The sequence below is a fragment of the Rhinatrema bivittatum genome, chromosome 9 (genome assembly GCF_901001135.1).
Source record: "Rhinatrema bivittatum chromosome 9, aRhiBiv1.1, whole genome shotgun sequence".
Classification (NCBI taxonomy): Eukaryota; Metazoa; Chordata; class Amphibia; order Gymnophiona; family Rhinatrematidae; genus Rhinatrema; species Rhinatrema bivittatum.
Window position 1 is genome coordinate 48,355,591 of NC_042623.1, and position 19,857 is coordinate 48,375,447.

General features: G+C 46.8%; 1 protein-coding gene across 20 annotated transcripts in view; it reads left to right on the forward strand.

Moving 5' to 3' along the window:
- CADPS2 (calcium dependent secretion activator 2) overlaps window positions 1-19,857 on the forward strand; it is a 1,612,018-nt gene that overhangs the window by 1,412,632 nt on the left and 179,529 nt on the right. For all 20 annotated transcript variants that reach the window (XM_029616598.1, XM_029616596.1, XM_029616606.1 and 17 more), the window contains one exon: window positions 9,089-9,244. In XM_029616598.1, coding sequence (XP_029472458.1) covers window positions 9,089-9,244 — 156 coding nt within the window. The remainder of the gene's footprint in view (window positions 1-9,088; window positions 9,245-19,857) is intronic.

Here is a 19,857-nt window from a genome sequence, read left to right on the forward strand (position 1 = left end):
ATCTTCTAGACCGTTCATACCTTATCAAACACAGCACTATGGTCAATCAAGACCTTCATCGCAACCGCATCAGTCAAGAGGTAGGCCACGCCAACAGCGACAACCAAAACGGAGTTGCAGCTCCGCAAAAGCAGCTGCCTGCTTTTTGAGTTACGTCAAGCCACCCCCACCACCATTCATAGGGGGTCGCCTGCGCTACTTTTACAGCAATTGGGAAGCCATCACTTCAGATCGATGGGTGCTAGATATAATCAGGGAAGGTTATCACCTAAACTTCATGACTTTTTCCATCCCTTCCGCAAGTACCCTCCTCTTTGAAGTACATCAACCCAATTACCATCCCTCATGACAGAAATTACACAGCTACAACTTCAAAGATCTGTTCAAACAGTCCCTCTTCAACAACAGAATCAGGGATTCTACTCCCAATACTTTCTCATCCCAAAGAAATTGGGGGGGCTCCGCCCCATCCTGGATTTATGAAATCTCAACAAACACATCCAGAGGGAAAAGTTCAAAATGACCTCTCTCAAGAACATCCTACCTCTATTACAGCCCAATGACTGGCTAAACTCTATCGACCTGAAGGATGCATACTCCCATATACCCATGCACCCCTCTTCGTGACACTACCTTTGTTTTTGAATCCAGAACAGGCACTATCAATACAATGTTCTACCCTTTGGCCTGTCTTCAGCCCCAAGAGTATTCATGAAATGTTTAGTGGTGGTGGTGGCTAATCTCAGGCAGCTATCGATCTAAATGTTTCCTTATCTGGACAACTGACTGTTAGTGGCATCAGATCAGATTATGCTACGAGCACATATGGTGTGCACAATCAATTGTCTCCAAACACTGGGATTCCCAATAAATTACGAGAAATCACACCTACAACCTACGCAGATTCTGCATTTCATAGGAGCTCTCATCAATACAGTGGAGGAGAGAGCCTACCTTCCACAAGACAGGATGCAAACTCTCTCATGCCTAGAACAGACATTATGCAGCCAATCTCATGCATTGGCACGCCAAATTCTTCAGCTGTTGGGTCATATGGTGGGAGCTATCCATGTAGTTCCCCACACGAGACTACACATGCGCCAATTACAATGGGGCCTAAAAACTCAATGGTCACAGTTCCTGCAGCCCTCACCTCCATAGTTCAACTCACCAAACCAATGAAAGCAGACATTCAATGGTGGCTCTCTCCCACCAACCTATCTTCAGGAGCTCCCTTCCAGATGCCCCCTCATCAACTAATGCTCACGACGGATGCCTCCAGAAAAGGTTGGGGAGCCCATCTCGCCGATCTCAAAACTCAGGGATTTTGGTCTCCCCAAGAATCCACGTACCTAATCAATCTCCTGGAATTACACGCAATCTGGAGGGCACTTCAGAGCTTCTCTTTCCAGGTTCGAGGAAAACATCTCATGGTGTACACCGCCAACCAAGTTGCCATGTTTTACATAAACAAAGAAGGAGGGTCCGGTTCCTGGACACTCTGACAAGGAGCACTTTGAATGCTCCACTGGACGACAGCAGCCGGGATATCTCTTCAAGCGACTTATCTACCAGGTCTAGACAACATAACGGCAAATCACCTAAGCGTTTTTCACCCACACGAATGGACTTTAAATTGAGAAGTCGCCCACAATATATTCCAACAGTGGGGCTTCCCAACAATCGACCTCTTTGCCATGGAGTGCAATCGCCAAGCACAGGTATTTTGCTCCATCTACCCCAGCAATCTTCAGTAAGCCCCAGATGCCTTCCTCATTCCATGGACGGAGGGCTTACTATACGCCTACCCTCCCATTCCGCTAATATCAAGGACAATTCAGAAATGTATTCAAGACATAGCGGACATGATCCTCATAGCTCCAGCATGGCCAAGACAACATGGACTTGGTTTTTGGGTACTTGCCAGGTTTCTTGTGGCCTGGATTGGCCACTGTTGGAAACAGGATGGTGGGCTTGATGGACCCTTGGTCTGACCCAGTATGGCATGTTCTTATGTTCTTCTGGTATGCGTATCTCATGCGACTTTCCATATGCCCACAGATTCCGCTGGAAAACCATCCACAACTGTTAACACAAGAAGGAGGTTCCCTCCTCCATCCATTGCATCAATCCCTCCATCTGATGGCATGGAGATTGAAAGGCAAATATTAAACCACCTCGGCCTACCTTCGCTGGTAGAAGATATCCTTATCGCATCCAGAAAGCCTTCAACCAGATGTAACTATGCTGGCAAATGGCATCGCTATGAAACGTGGTGTAAGCCATGGAATCTAGATCCATTCTCCTCTACCACCATCCAACTACTGGAGTATCTTCACACTCTTTACCCAACGAGTCTGGCTACGTCAGTTTGGGTACATAAAGCTATTGCAGCTTTTCATCACTCTCATAATGGCCTTCCCATTTCTAACCATCCTTTGATCTCCAGATTCATGAGAGGCATGCTCCGCCTCCGACTGCCGGTGACAAAGCCACCTGTATCATGGGATCTCAACATTGTCTTGGAGCAGCTAATGATGCCTCCCTTTGAACCTTTAGACACAAGCCACATTAAATACCTGACATGGAAATCAGTACTCCTGGTGGCCATCACATCAGCTAGGAGAGTAAGTGAATTACAAGCCTTAGTTCACTACTTTCCTTACTTAGAATTTTACCACGACAAGGTTACCCCTTCATCCTCATCCCACTTTCCTTCCCAAGGTGGCCTCCACCTTTCATCTCAATCAAACCATTACTCTGCCCATATTCATGCCAAAACCTCATCACAATGAACGAGAAAAACTTCTCCACTCGCTAGACTGTAAACGGGCTCTGACTTACTATAAACAAAGAACTCAATCTCCCTCCAGGCCTTCGCAGCTCTTTCTTTCCTTTAATCCAAATGACCCTGGTCAACCTGTCTTTAAGAGAACCATCGCCAGCTGGTTATCACAATGCATTCAGTACTGTTATAACAAACGATCAATCAAACTTGACAAGAAGCCTCAGGCGCACCAAATACGTGCCACCGCAGCATCAGTTGCCCACTTGAACTTGTTCCATTACTAGATATATGCAAAGCGGCAACTTGGTCCTCCATCCATATCTTCACGTCACACAATTGTCTACAACAGCAAGTGACCTCAGATGCAGCGCTGGGCACAGCAGTCTTGTTGACTCTTCAAAACCAATGAGACTGTCTACTTTTCTTAAGGGTTGATGTCCTGACCTTCAAAGGCATATTACATGGACACAGCCCAGGAGCTGGGACTCCCAGACAGCATGACTAATTCAGCCCTGCTATTAACGGGAAAAGAAAGTTTGCTTACTGTAAATGGGTTTCCGTAGCTAGCAGGATTAATTAGCCATGCGATCCCTCCCTCTTCCCTAGACAGTCGCACAACATACACTTAATTCTTGCCTCTCACTTGGCTACAAAGAGACTGAGGAGAAGCAGGGAATGCATGGGAAGACAACCGCACAGCCGCACAGAGTCAAAGCTCTGTGACTCTCTGAGGAAAACTCTGCCTACTCCCGGTCGCGGGCACGCTCCCAGACAGCATGGCTAATTCATCCTGCTATCTACGAAAACACCATTTACAGTAAGCAAACTTGCTTTTTTAGAAAATAGCACATGTTGTTTTGCAAATAATACTGAATTGGAACAAAAAAAACCCCGAAACAGAACTTGGACAAAAAATGGCCCAAAAAACAACTTGAATGAAAGAAAATAATTAGTGCACATGTCCCTAGTGCAGTGGTTCTCAAACTTTTTCAGCCTGGACACACCTCACAGATGGTTCTCACATGCGTGACACACTGAACACGTGACCTTCATGGGGATAAATGTAAACATACACTCTGCATCCACGGGAACCCCTTCAACCCTCAACAATGGTCAAAACAGAACTAGGTCATTATCCATACAACTCACCATACAAAAGGATATTCTGGTTCTGGTGACATCTCAGTAAAAGCAAAACAAACTCCTTTTACTACTAGGTACAATAGCCTTCCTTATGAAAGACAGTAATTTACCAATAATGCATATGCTATTGAGAAAACACAACAAATAAGATTGATACAAATGCCTACTTGTTAGTAAAATATCTCACCAAGGACAGAAAGACCACAAATTATAAATATGGAGACAGAAACTGGAATGGAAAACAAAAAAGCCACTCTGCATGCAGTGCAAACCTGGAGAAATAGAAACAAATATAGCACCTAACATAGTCCCAGGATCTGCAATAATGCACACAAACTAATCTGCACAAAGTTATACCTGTATTATGGCATGCACTCCAACAGTAACAACCCTATCTATGAAAAGGTAACACTACAAATATTAAACCAGGCCCTAAACACCAATATACTTCCTATTAGGAAATAGAATAAGCCAAGCTGCAATAGAACCCCACCAGAAATAATTGTAAAATTATACTAATAAATGTTTCAAACAGCTGATGAACAGAATAACATCCAACAATTAAAAACTCATAAAAATTATTTAAAAATTGTCCAAATACCAATTAAATATTTCAAACAGACAGATTACATTATACCCAATAATTAAAAGGGCAGTCAATCAAGAAAAATAAACTTAAAAAGATACCTTTACTTACCATCCTCAGCAACTCTCCTACTCCTTTCTCTTGCAGCCAAAAGCACAAGCAGCAGTTGCTGTTGAAGCTCTGTCCTCACGATCCTCTTCTTAGGGCCCACAACCAGTCACCTTTCCTGACCAGTCTCTCTCACCCAGAAACACATCACCTCTCTGACTAGTCTCTCTCTCAATCACACACATGCTCTCTCATATACGAGCTCAAGAGCACACACAAATGCTCTCGCTCCCAATCACACCAATACACACACCAGCACACACCAACCATCACCCAGGCATCCATTCACACCCACACACACCAACACACACCAGCCCTCACCCAGACACCCATTCATACCCACCCACACCAGCCCACACCCAGGCACCCATTCACACCCACACACAGCAGCCCTCACCCAGGGTTCCATTCACATGCACATACACCAGCCCTCACCCAAGCTCTCATTCACACCCACACCTAGGCTCCCATTCTCACATGCATGCACCGGGCCTCACGCCAAACCTCTTCTTCCTTCACTGCAGGGATGGGCTCCAGTTCTGCCATGGCTTTACTCCAGTGGGACTTCTTTTTCGCCGCCACAGGGATGAGCTCCTATGGCGGCCTTGCTTGGCTGGGGGTCAGGCTTCCTCTTCGCAACCACGGGTATGGGATCCCGTGGCGGCCTTGCTTCGTCGGAGGTCGAGTTTCCTCTTTGCCGCCACCGGGATGAGCTCCCGTGGTGGCCTTGCTTCATCGGGGGTTGGGTTTCCTCTTCGCTGCCATGGGGTTGAGCTCCCATGGCACCCTTCCTTTGTCAGGGGTCTTGTTTCCTCTTTGCTGCCATGGGGATGAGCGCCCTTGGTGGCCTCGCTTCGACACTGCCACTCCTTCCAACCCTGGCCTATGCTATTTCCCTTCATCCTGCCTCACTGGCCAATCAGAAGCTTCCTCCCTTCTTCCTGCTGCCTCTGGCAGGTAGAAGGGAGGAGGCTTCCAATTGCCCTTCGTGGGGGCAGGAATAATGGAGAAGGCTTGCCATTGGCCCGCGGGGACAGGAAACAGGGAAGCACAACCGGGGCAGTGGGACACCGGGAGCCGCGACACACCTGCTGGTGCTTGGCGACACACTGGTGTGTCGCAACACACCAGTTGAGAATCGCTGCTCTAGAGAGTTAAGGGTTAGCTCACAGGTCTCCAGCCTCTGCTCTAGGATTGGGGCTTATCCCTCTCCAAAGCACAGGGTGTTCCCTAGAATGATAAAATTAATTCAGAATTTGATTAAAAAGTCTCCAAAAATATCTCTCTCTTCCAAAATGAGGCATACCTTCTCAGACAAAGAGTGCACTGATGAGGAATCTCCTCTGAATGCAGGACAAATACCAAGTTGAGTTAGTAAGCCCAAACTCAGCAGGGTGAAAGGAAAAATAGCTCCCAACTCTTCCAGAGCCAAACCAAAATGACCATGTTCTCTATACCTTTAGCTCCGCCTTCTGCACTTGGGTTAGCCAATCACAATCAGCTTATTGGAGAGACTGAAAAAGAATGGAAAATCCCACTAAGCTGTTATTAGTTCAGTTAGCCACCTAGTGGCTAACTGAAGGATCAGCCACATGCAGATTTCCAAAGTAACCTCCAGCAAATCTGTGGGACACTGCTGATTGCTAGAAATTGGAAAAAAGTGCTACTGTGTAAGTTTAAAAAAATAAGAAAGAAATGGCAAGAAAGGCCCTCAACAGGTAACGCTCTGGTTAATGTTGGAAAGTCAAAATACAGGATTCCCATCCCAACACAGTAGACCACCCCCGTGACTAACAAACTTCCTAGTAGTTTATGCCTGATGGAAGGAATTAAGGACTTATAGATTTGCTTCAGGCTCATAACTCACCAGGGCATTAGCAATAGAAAATGCCCTTTATTAAAGATGTGAATTGTTGTTGATCTCTGATTAAGAACTTGAGATTGGATCTCTAGAGACCTAATAGTGAGAAATATTCAGGTTTTACCTAGTAGGAAATGTGATAAAGAGAGAGATCCACAAGATGATTTTACCGAAAGAAATATGATATTCATGACTGCCTGAAATAAATCATTATAGATGAACATTAATGTCCTCCCACTCTGTTCATACACCTGCCTACAAACACCCATTCACCCAAATATATACCTTGCTAGTCTCACAGACCTCAATATGCTTGAGTCTGGCATAAATCTAGGACGGAACACTGCCACAGGCATGCAACTCCCATTACGTCCTATTGAGAAGAATTTTGGTAAGTTTAAAATGTGTCATACATGTAGTAAATGGAAAAGGTAACTTGAACGAGTCCTCTCTTTTGCTCTATCGTTCAGCACACCAGGGATCTCTCACTGGTTGACCCAGAGCCTCCTGGCTTTGAAACCAAGCTCCAGGAAAGTTTCCAGGTTCTCTAGGCCTGGAGACTTTCCTAGACTGCTATGCTTTGTCTTGTAAATTAGAGGATTGTGGAAGAGGAAGAAGCCTCTCCCTCACACTCACTTCCGCACTAACATTCTCCTTCCCCCCCCTACACACACACATAGATTGAGCTTCAGTAGTGCATGCAGGATGGACAGGGTATTCCCCTGTACTGGTTCTCAAATACTACAACACCTTTTTTCAGTTGCAAAGGAGTGGAGAAGCCAAGGGGATTGCAGAGAGGGAGAAGAGGTCACAAGGGAGAAGGGGTTGAAGGATAGGGGTGGCATATTTGTTGATTTAGCAAGTGCAAATCTATGAAGCCACACAATAGCCTCCTCATTATCTGAGTTTAACGTTATGAATCTTACATCTCAGTTTGTATTGAGGAAGCTCTTTTATAGTTTGTGTCTCTGCACAAGTGCAAAGTGAGTTGGCCCTGAGACCCCAACAGCGAAGGCTACTTGCACAGTGTCCTCTGTCTGTTTTGAATCGGATAAGCAGGAATTGTTCCAGTTTTGTTAATTCAAAGCCAGCAAGTTGATGAGTGAAGTTTGATACAAATAACTTGTTTGACATTTTCTGTGATTCCCGTTCCTTTATCTTGAAGGTATCTGCAGATTGATCCTGGTGATGAATGTAATGAGGAAAGGCAAGCCTTTCGTGGATTAAATTTGTCATTGTGGATTGGTCAGTAGGGGAGAGGATGAATGATTTCAGCCAGTTTATGGTCATTATCAGCTGATGGATGTGTGGGGAATTGGAATTTGCATGGACAGGAAACCAGGGGAGAGGAATTGCAGGGAGAGCACCAATTATAATAGACATGGTTGCATTGAGCTGGGTTTCAATAAGAGATATACATGATGATGTTTGCTAGTCGGATGTGGTACTCAGCAGCAGTACTCTGCTGCTGAGTACCACAGAGCAAGAGCTAAGTTCTGAAGCATTGTAACTACAGCTATCCATCTTGAACCAGCAAGCTTGGCTCCTGTTCTTAATTTTAGGTGTTCCCGGAAGGTCAGAATTCTGTTTAAAGATACTCCCAAGTATTTTAAGTAAAGATCATGCTTTAGTCTCTAGCCACCCATATAGATGTTAAGATCTTTTTTGGTACTGGCATTATAAATGTGGATACAATTTTAGTGGGCCCTAATATGAGTGGCCATGTGGTACAGTAATTTCCCAGCCTTATCACATCTTCATTCAGGCTCTGGTCTAGAGAGCAAAAAGATGAAGCTTGAGTGGCAAATGCCATCAGCGCTGATAAATTTGCATGATGTAGTTGTTGCTAGGTCATTTGTATATAAGTTGAACAAAGTTAGGGCCCATCACTGAGTGCATTGCACTGAGTGGAAGCGCATTGGTCTGTCTCCTCCAAGTGCTTTCCTCCTGCTCAAGTTGGATTCTGAATTGTCTGTTACAGAAAAGTATTTCAAAGACTGTAACAGTCCAACTTGGAAGTACCTTTGACAGCTTTAGAAGCAGGCCATTGTGCCATATTGTGAGGTCCAGTAGCACTATGCCTGTCTTCAGTTTCATCTGAAAATTGTTTTCAATGTATATGTGATAATGCCAGAACTTGATCACATGTGCTGTGTTCCTTGCAAAATCTAGTTTGTTCCACTTTGAGGATGTTCTCCACGTTCAGGGATATCCGTTGTAAAAAGAAGCTGATCATAGAGAGGAAAAGAGAAGTGTCGCAAGGAGCCAGGGAAAATGACAGAGGAACAGGGAAAGAAAGTTATTCTGTGCAGAAGATGAAGGAAGAGGAACACAAACATATCTGAAGGAGATAAGAGTCACTGATGGGGAAGGAGGAGAAGGGAGGCAGAGGGTAGATGGAGATAAGGCAAGAGAGTAGGAGGCATGAAAGATGTGATCTGATACAATCTGAAGAAGGGACCTATGTGCTTACAGAAGCTCATATACAACAGCAGCCTACCAAGAATCCAAATACAGGTCTCTAGTAATGGTGAAAATGGACGGAATGAAAAATGCACTTTTAAAAGTAATTTTCATACTAGGTACTTTTGTTTTCTTTTAGCAATGGCTCGTCAACTTCAGAAGATCTTTTTTGGAAACTGGATGCCCTGCAGATGTTTGTTTTTGATCTGCATTGGCCAGAAACAGAATTTGCACATCATTTAGAGCAACGACTCAAACTTATGGCCAGCGATATGATAGAGGCATGTGTTAAAAGGTTAGATGTTTTATGAAATTGTTGGCTTTGAAGGATGCTGTGATATTGTTCATGGGTATTATTTTAATAAGTACCAGAAGTTAAAAGCCGTGTGCCAAATAAATGTATATTCCACTTTAGGTCTGGTCTGAAAGGTAAGTCAGGCTGTCAAGTCTTGATTCTTCTTTCATATGGCACAGGAGCAGATCAACAAGACACCAAGGCTTGATTAAGACATAGTTCACTGAAAAACCTATTCATCAAAAATGATCCCAATGTATCATTGTCCAGAATGCTGTATATGAGTATGTATTTTTTTCATTGAATTCATGAGAATATTTGTATACAATTTGAACATAACACTTCATCTAGGAGAATACTACCACCATATTATACAGCAAAGTTTATCTATACAACATCACTTTAGGATCAGCAACCAACATACACTAAACCTTTTCTAGTTGCTACAATATCGTGTAATATAAAAATAAATAGTTACCTAGATAATAATGTAACTAAATTAAGAAATAATTATATATGTAGGACTGTTATAAATTTTGACCTTGTTGTTTTTCTAATTACATTTTAATTAATTTTAGTTTTAATCCTGTTTATTATTTTACAGCTCTCTATTTCCTTGTGTTTAATTTATTTCCCATCTATAGCAGGGCTGAATTAGCCATCCTGTCTGGGAGTGCCTCGCGACCGGTCAGTAGGCAGAGTTTTCTCAGTTAGTTTTGAACTCTGTACGGCTGTTTTCTCAGTTAGTTTTGAACTCTGTACGGCTGTGCGGTGAGCTTCCCGCGCGATTGCCTTGTTACCCCAGTCTCTTTTTTTCCGCGAGCAAGTCTGCACATGGGGTTTTTCTCCTCCCCGTCTCTGAAGAGATTTTTTCTCAATTTTTTCTCTTCTTCATTTCTTCTGGGCAGTGATGGCTCCTAAGCCATCCGGATTTAAATACTGCCAATGTGGTAAAATTATGTCCATTACAGATGGACATAATTACTGCTATATATGCCTGGGACTGGAACATGCTCAAGTCTCCTGCCAGGACTGTGGCCATATGTTCCCCAGGGCACAAAGAAAACGCGCGGAGAAAATCGTGCGGCTAAGATATCATCCACGCAGTCTTCGCCGGGACCATCGAAGAGACCGAAGAAGACTCCGTCTAAAAAGTCTGCTTCGCTAGAGGGTACCCCGGCCAGGTCGGTCAATCCACCACGGCCAGGGAAGGGAGTTGAGTCCACAACTCCGCTTTCACAGAAATCCCCTCATGAGCCACGTGGGTTTTAGTTCACTGAACCCACTCGAACCCGCTCATCGATGCCGAGGAAGACTGCTCATAGAAAATCAAATCGGTCGAAGCACGATGGCGGGTTGGAGCTGAGATGCACGCACGGCGAATCGGTGCATAGCCGAGCGCACAACTCACCGGCGCACAAGTCGGCGCCTGAGGCCTCGGCACACAACTACGCGCACAAAACATCGGCACACAGCTCCAATGATGCATCGGCGCATAGCGGGGCGCACGACGGTGCTCGCAACAACGCGCACGACCCATCGGCGCGCAAAGGTGCATCTAAGAGTGCAGCACCGATTCCACACGACGTATCGAAGCAGCATGTCTCAAAACATGCGAAACTATCGATTCAACCTCGAATTCCGACACCCTTGACACCAGTCTTGACGCAGGCTACACTACTAAGTGTTGTAATCTGCTATGCTGATGGGAGGAGCAAGCAGATGGGAGGTAGCAATCTGTTATAATCTGCTATGCTGTGGGAGGAGCAAGCAGATGGGAGTAGCAATCTGTTATGGAACTGATGCTGATGACTCCTGATGGGGGAGGAGTTAGCAATCAGATATGAATATGCTCCCATGGTAGGAGGAGTTAGCAATCTTATTATGGCCTGCTCCTGTAGAGGGAGGAGCTAGCAATCCTGTTATGCCTCGACTCCTGTAGAAGGGAGGAATTAGCAACCTGTTAGAGGCTCCGAGAGGAGTTAACAATCTGTTACCAACGGAGTGCTTGGAGAGAGCACTCGGCTGTAAAGGAAAGAAGATAGGTGGATTCTTGGGCCGATGGCAGCGCCCCCAGGAGGATATCCTGAGAGGGACCACCAGCTAGACTTGGGTATGGAGACAGACACAGATAGTTCTTTTATTAGACAGGTTAGTATTTATTTATTTATTTATTTGTGGTTTTTATATACCGGACTTCGTAGGATAACATCAGTTCGGTTTACATTATAACTTCAAAATCAGCAAAACACAGGCTTTACATAGAACTTATAGGAAAACAGTGAATAAAACAAAATTAAATAAACTAGTAGAACCACCAGAGGTGGCAGTAGTGAGCTGATATGCCCGGCAGGGCTGAAGTCCCTCAGGAACTGGAACAGCGATCCCAGGGTTGCTGAGCTGTAGAGAAACTATAGATAGTGAGTAGACAGGGTATGCTGTGTTCATAGCCAGAACTAGATGGCAAAACTCACATAAGATCTTAAAGAAGCTCAGTAGCTGGAGTGAGTACCTGGTTCCAGGGAAAGCTCTGAGAGAGCGATGGTAACTTACAATTGTCTGTATCTGCGATAGCTTCCAGGCAATAGAGAATCTTCAGTGTGTTCAGGAACATGGACCCTCGAGGAGCGAGTACCGGTTCCTATCTGCAATCTGAAATAGTAACTCACAAATGTCTGTATCTGCGATAGCTTCCATGCAGTAGAGAATCTTCAGTGTATTCAGGAACATAGGCCCTCAAGGAGCGAGTACCGGTTCCTATCAGCAATCTGAAATAAAGAAAGAGAGAGCGAGGCCCCCGAGGAGCGGGTACCCCTGGTAAGTCCGAGGAGGCAGAGTAGCTTGGACGAATCTCAAATGTGTTTCCGTATCAGTATCCATATCCTTGTCCTTGCTAACTCTATTTGTTAGCAAATACTGAGACCTTTTATATTGGAAGAGGATGACGTCATCTCGGGGGACGCCCCCGAGGTTCGCGCCATAGCTGGTACATCAATTGGAGCACGCACCCTACGTCATCAGGAACATGCCGGATCCGCAGCGTCGTGCCGGTCCGGGGACGCCGGAGAGAGATGGCATGGAGACGCCGTGGCAGCAACCTGTCCATCAGAACCGGAGGGAGTCGTAACAGAGGTAAAGAGGGCAGAGTGAGGGCGTCGAGCAGCGACGGACGCAACACTAAATCAGGAACATCTTAAAAAGTCACAAAAAAACTAAGCATGTAATATCTATAACACTTGGTGTGACAGATTCTCACCAACAGGTGGAACTGGTCTCTATCCATGACACTGCCACATCTAGCGAGTATTCGGATTCTGATGGATCTTCTCTTAGTAGACCACAATCCCCTCTGCTTCTCCATAACTCAGGCCTGCCTCCTCAAGATGTTATCTTTTCTGCTAGGAGTTAGCAATCTGTTAGAGTTGCTCCCCCAGAGGGGCGGGGCTAGCAATGTACTCAGCTCTTGAAGTGTGAGAGATGAGCATTCTAATGTGAAATGGTGAATCCTTGGGCCGATGGCAGATGACAGCGTCCTCAGGAGGATATCATGAGAGGGACCACCGACTAGGCTGGAGTATGGAGACAGACACAGATAGTTCTTTATTAGACAGGTAGTAGAACCACCAGAGGTGGCAGTAGTGAGCTGATGTGCCCGACAGGGCTGAATTCCCTCAGATCCTGGAACTGCTATCTCTGGGTTTGCTGAGCTGTAGAGAGAGACTCATAGATAGTGAGTAGACAGGGTATGGTGGATACATAACCAGAAATAGATGATACACTCACATAGATTAATAAGAAGGCTCAGTAGCTGGAGAGAGTTAGGCCCTCGAGGAGCGAGTACCTGGTTCCAGGGACAGCTCTGAGAGAGCGATGGTAACTCACAGTTATCTATCTTTGTAATGGTTACTAGGCAATAGAGAATAGTTAGTATATTCAGGAACAGGAACCTCTAGGCGAGTACTGGTTCCTATATACAATCTGAAATAAGAACTCACAATCTCCGTACCTGCGATAGTGTCTTAGACAGAAGAGAATCTTCAGAGTTCTAGGAACATGGGCCCTCGAGGAGCGAGTACCGGTTCCTATCGGTCATCTGAAATAGAAACTCACAATGTTCACGTCTGCGATCGCTTCCAGGTAATAGGGAGTCTTCTGAGCGTCTAGGGACGTAGGCCCTTGAGGAGCGAGTACCGGATCCCATCTTAGCAATCTGAAATCAAGAAGAGAAAGCAAGGCCCCCGATGAGTGGGTACCCCCAGTAAGTCCGAGGAGGCAGAGTAGCTTGGACGAATCCTTGCTAACTCGATTTGTTAGTGTAAGCAAAGACCTTTTATGTTGGAAGCGGATGACGTCACTACGGGGGGACGCCCCCGAGGTTTGCGCCCTTGCTGGTACAAACTTTGGAGCGTGCGTGCGCACCCTACGTCATCAGGAACATGGTGGATTCGCAGCATCAGGCCGGTCCGGGGACGCCAGAGAGAAGCGGCATGGAGACGCCGCAATAGCAGGCCGTCCATCAGACCCGGAGGGAGTCGCCAAAGAGGTAGAAAGGGTGGAGCGAGGGCAAAGGGTAGGCACGAAGCAACAGTACCCCCACTTCAAAGGACGATCTCCTCTTCGGGTACCAGGCTTAGGGCTTAAAGGATGTGTGAGGTGGAACTGGTGAAGCATTTCTTTATCCAAGATATTGGTCTGAGGCTCCCAAGTGATCAATTCGAGACCGAAGCCTTCCCAAACCAGCAGGGATTCCAACCGTTTGCCTCTGTTACAAACATCCAGAATCTCTTTAATCTTGAGTTCAACTTCATTTTCAGCAAGGGTGATAGATGAATCTTGAGATTTGGAAGAATCTTTCTGAGTGTTATTGATGATATCAGCAGCAATGGGTGGAGCTGCTACGGACATCACTGAGGGATTCAGTGGAAGTGGTGGTATAAAAGAATGTCCAAAATCCACGTCCAAAGGTGACTCTCCAATAGATATAGCTGGATGAAAGTTGGTAGCGTCACCAGCGAAAACGGACTGGCTGGATGCTAGAGATATCTTCTTTGGATCTATTATGTGCTGTGGTTCATCAGGCATATTGTCTGAGTGAAATGAATGAGATAGAGATATTCTAGGGTTGATGATCCGTGAATACGGTTCTTGGGATATTGAAGAACATTCGCTAGATATAGTATCGTCTTCTCTTCCCCTAAGACAAAAGTCTGCATCAGCTGACAACCCTGAGGGTAGAAAACAGCCCTTCTGGCGAATCTCTTCCGACGTTGCTTTATTCTTAAAAGCGGAGAGAGGGTTCATCCTACCCTTCGGTGGTTCATTGTTGGGCTTCAGTCTGATGGCACAATTATAAGGTTCCAGTGGAGGAAGAACATCAACTACTTCTTTAGAAAATATATCCCCAAAGGGGGTGTACTGGATCAGCAGTCCCGGTACCGCTGGGGTCACAGGCATGCCTATAACAGGCGATATTTCCTTAAGGCATCTCCCATGACATTCCGGGCCCCAGTGGGAAAGATCCAGGGATGCCCAGTCAAATTGGGGTTGGTGTATTTGCAGCCAGGGTAACCCCAAAACGATAGGGTGCATAGCTTTTTCCAGCACAAAGAAAGAGATTGTCTCCATATGGAGTGCTCTGGTGCAAAGCGTAACTGACACGGTCTCGCAGGTCACGTCACCCGGCAAGGGCTCCCCATGAATGGAAGACAACAGTAGTGGATCTTTTAACTTGATGAGAGGGATCCTCAAGTATTCCACTAAACATCTAGTAATGAAGTTGCCTCCTGCCCCTGAGCCCACCAGGGCAGGAGTCTGAATCGTGACTGGTCCATAGGTCAGGGAGATGGGAAGAGAGCACGGAGGAGAGGATGCAGTAAGTCCCAAGAACAGTCTTTCCGCTGGACTAGAATTCAACCGTCTCTCGGGCAAAATAGTAAATGTAGAGACATCATGGCCGGGCTGACCACCGTACATGCACAGGCCGCATCTCTTCCGGAATCCTCTCTCCTTAGAGGTCAAGTGACCATGACCAAGTTGCATCTGTTCCTCTTTATCAACAGCAGGAATTACTGAACCCATCCAAAATGCAGGGGTACTGGCCTGTTTCAACCCAGGTAACACCTTAGGCGGGAGTTCCTTCACCTTGTCTCAGAGACGACAGTCAATCCAAGTAGCTAAGGCTATCAATTCTTCCAGCGAGTCAGGTGTCTAACGAGCAGCCAGCTCGTCCTTCACGCGGGTATGCAGGCCTCTGCAAAAGAGTGTCTTCAGACATCTGGGGTCCCAGCGAAGTTCCGCTGCAAGAGTTTTAAATTCTATGGCAAATTCAGCCAGGGATCTGTTTCCTTGCTTCAAGTCCACTAAAGCAAACCCAGCAACAGATATACGAGCAGGGTCATCAAAAACGGATTTAAACAAGTCCATAAATCCTTCTATGTCCTGCAAAATAGGGTCCTTGCGTTCCCACAAGGTAGATGCCCACGACAAGGTTCTCCCATCCAAGTAGGACAAAATGTAGCTGGTCTTAGAGAGGCCTGTGGGAAACAATGAAGGTTGTAAAGTAAAATGCAAGCTGCACTGGTTCAAAAAGCCCAGAGTCTTCTGGAGTTCTCCGGAGAATCGAATAGGCACCGCCAGTGGAACAGCTGTCTTCAAAGTTACCTCCTGTAACTGACCTTCTTGTGTAGAAGCTATGCCTTGTGTCTTCTGTGTATGAAGCTGATGAAATGCTGCAGTAAGTTTCTCCAAGGTTTCTTGTTGTTCTGAGATGCGTTGAGCCAGGCCCGGAATAGCCTGCAAAGCGGAGAGTTGTGCCGGATCCATGAACTGCTGCAGTAAATCTCTCCAAAGTTTCTTGCTATTCCGAGATATACTGGGCCAGGTCCGATGCAGCGTGCGAGGCGCTAGGTTGTGCCGGATCCTAGGAGTTAACGACATCCTATACCTTCAGTTGGATTCCCAGGAGTACTTCTTCTCCAATTTTAAAGCCGGAATTACTTCTGCAAATTTTAAAGCCGGATTCACTGGAGTTAGCAATCTCGTTATCTTCTCTGCTAGGAGTTAGCAATCTGTTAGAGTTGCTCCCCCAGAGGGGCGGGACTAGCAATGTACTCAGCTCTTGAAGTGTGAGAGATGAGCATTCTAATGTGAAATGGTGAATCCTTGGGCCGATGGCAGATGACAACGCCCTCAGGAGGATATCATGAGAGGGACTACCAACTAGGCTGGAATATGGAGACAGACACAGATAGTTCTTTATTAGACAGGTAGTAGAACCACCAGAGGTGGCAGTAGTGAGCTGATGTGCCCGGCAGGGCTGAAGTCCCTCAGATCCTGGAACTGCTATCTCCGGGTTTGCTGAGCTGTAGAGAGAGAGACTCATAGATAGTGAGTAGACAGGGTATGCTGGATACATAACCAGAAATAGATAATACACTCACATAGATTAATAAGAAGGCTCAGTAGCTGAAGAGAGTTAGGCCCTTGAGGAGCAAGTTCCTGGTTCCAGGGACAGCTCTGAGAGAGCGATGGTAACTCACAGTTATCTATCTTTGTAATGGTTACTAGGCAAGAGAATAGTTAGTATATTCAGGAACAGCAACCTCTAGGCGAGTACTGGTTCCTATATGCAATCTGAAATAAGAACTCACGATCTCCGTACCTGCGATAGCGTTTTAGACAGAAGAGAATCTTCAGAGTTCTAGGAACATGGGCCCTCGAGGAGCGAGTACCGGTTCCTATCGGTCATCTGAAATAGAAACTCACAATGTTCACGTCTGTGATTGCTTCCAGGCAATAGGGAGTCTTTTGAGCGTCTAGTGACGTAGGCCCTCGAGGAGAGAGTACCAGATCCCGTCTTAGCAATCTGAAATCAAGAACAGAGAGTGAGGGCCCCGAGGAGCGGGTACCCCCAGTAAGTCCGAGGAGGTAGAGTAGCTTGGACGAATCCTTGCTACTCGATTCGTAAGCATAAGTAAAGACCTTTTATGTTGGAAGCGGATGACGTCACTACGGGGGGACGCCCCCAAGGTTCGCGCCCTTGCTGGTACAAATTTTGGAGCGTGCGCGTGCTCCCTATATCATCAGGAACATGGATCCGCAGCGTCAGGCCGGCCCGGGGACGCCAGAGAGAAGCAGCATAGAGACGCCGCGGCAGCAGGCCGTCCATCAGACCTGGAGAGAGTCGCCAAAGAGGTAGAAAGGGTGGAGTGAGGGCGAAGGGCAGGCACGAACACAACACAAGATGAGCTCATATCAGCAATGCCTTCAGGAATGGGGCCATTTCCAGGACCTTCACAACCTCTAGCATCTAAAGCGATGTTACAGATTTCGCAGGCATTAAATACTTTCTTCCAAGAACTGAGCACGGCACACCCTCAGCCTTCACTTGTGCCTTCTCAGCCTTCGCCACTTGCATCGCCAACTCCACTTCTTCCATCTCAGCCGTCGGCACCATTTCCAATTCCAGGCCGACCAGACACTCCAGACTCACTATGGACATCGTCGCCTGGTTCATCTACAGGATTCCCATCAGACTCTCCAGAATGACTCCCGGAACCTTATTCCCCTCCCGAAGACTTGTCCTATGCAAAGTTCATCGAGAAAGTGGGCTCTATTTTAAACATTGAAACGGGAAAGATCCCTGATCCTAGGTCAGAGGTGTTATGGATACTGAAAATATTCGAAATGCCTCCAGAACCAACAGCTTTAGGTTATGATTCAGGCGGTGGACCCTTCGTCCAACGTAGTACTTCAAGTCACTCACGTCGGTAGGCGAGGCGAACTCGGAAGATTTTGTGCGGTGTGCAGAGGAAAATCTGGATGCAGGCGCCTCCTGCCGGTCATGTGGTCCAGATAGCTGGCGCCTCCAGCGGGTCGTAACTGCTCTGGCTCACGCACACAAGTAGTCGGGTAAAGTCCAAAGGATAATCCGCAGCCAGTCCAGGGGTCAAGAATCCAACGATACTCCACAGCCAGTCCAGGGATCAGGAACCAAACAATACTCCGCAGCCAGTCCAGGGATCAGGAACCAAACGATACTCCGCAGCCAGTCCAGGGATCAAGAACCAAACGATACTCCACAGCCAGTCCAGGGATCAAGAACAAGACGTAGTCAGCAGCCAGTCCAGGAATCGAGCACGGGAGGTCAAACAGCGGATCAGGAATGGAACACAGGAACAAACAAACCACAGGAGCCAAGAAGCCAAGGCAAGGTCTGCACTGCAGACCTTGCCTTAAATACTCTTTCACAGATGGAGCTCACAGGAAGGAGCCAATCCCATTTCCTGTAGTGGCTCCTTTAAATAAATAGCTTCTGCTGCACGCGCGGTTCTAGGGAGATCCAGCGGGGGGCGGAGCCAGACGTGAGCAGGAGGACTGCCGACGCCGCAGCCATGTTGATTGAGCAGCGGAACCGCCATGGGACGAACCCGCTGAAGTCGAGTGCGGTCACCGCGAGTGGAATGGTCTGCCGCGTCGGTGAGTGGCTGGCCCCAGTCGCGGCTTGCCGCCGCCGGTGGCCCTAACAGTACCTCCTCCTTTAGGCCTCCCCCTAGAAGGCTTGGGTTTTCCTGGGTGACTGGTGTGGAAGTTCTTGAGAAGATCTTTATCTAGGATGTTTGTGGCTGGCTCCCAAGAATTCTCTTCTGGCCCAAATCCTTCCCAGGCTAGAAGATACTCCCATCTACGACCTCGTCGCCGAACATCGATAACCTTCCGAACTTAATAAGTAGTGTCTTCCTCCGCCCTCAGTTGTGGAGAAACAGGAACCAATTGAGGAGTAAGGGCTTTAAGAGAGACACATGAAAGGAATTGTGAATACGTAGAGTGGCAGGGAGACATATTTGATAAGTCACAGGGCCTATTTGTTTAGTCACCGGAAAAGGACCAATGTAACAAGGTGCCAATCGCATCGAGGGGACCCATAAACGAATATATCTGGTGCTGAGCCACACCTTTTCTCCTGGACGAAATCGTGGTGCTGGTCTCTGATGTCGATCAGCGAATCTCTTCGCAGAAAGTGCCGCTTTCTGTAGCATCCGTCGAGTATGTATCCAAAGTTGGTTTAATTGAGTGGCGGTAAGCTGGGCCGCCGGAGAAGAGACAGGCAGAGGTAGCGGTACCTGTGGCGCAGGTTGTTGACCGAAAACAATTTGAAATGGGGAGGCCCCAGTCGAGGTACAAGTATGAAAATTGTGGGAAAATTCTGCCCACGGCAGCAATGCCGCCCAATCATCCTGTCGAGCATTAACATAAGAGCGCAAGAATTGTTTCAGAGCCCGATTAGTTCTCTCTGCCTGACCGTTAGCCTGAGGGTGAAAGGCGGTGGTGAAGTCTAGCGCAATGTGAAACTTGGTGCAGAGGCTCCGCCAGTATCGAGCCGTGAATTGCGACCCTCGGTCAGATGTGATATGCTGGGGTATTCCATGGAGACGAAAGACATGTAACATAAATAATTGAGCCAGGCGGGGAGCGGAGGGGAGGGTGGGTAGTGGTGTAACATGGGCCATCTTGGAAAACTGATCAACCACTACCCATATTACCGTATGTCCTTCAGAAGCAGGAAGATCGACAATAAAATCTGTGGAGATATGTGTCCAAGGTCTTTTTGGCGC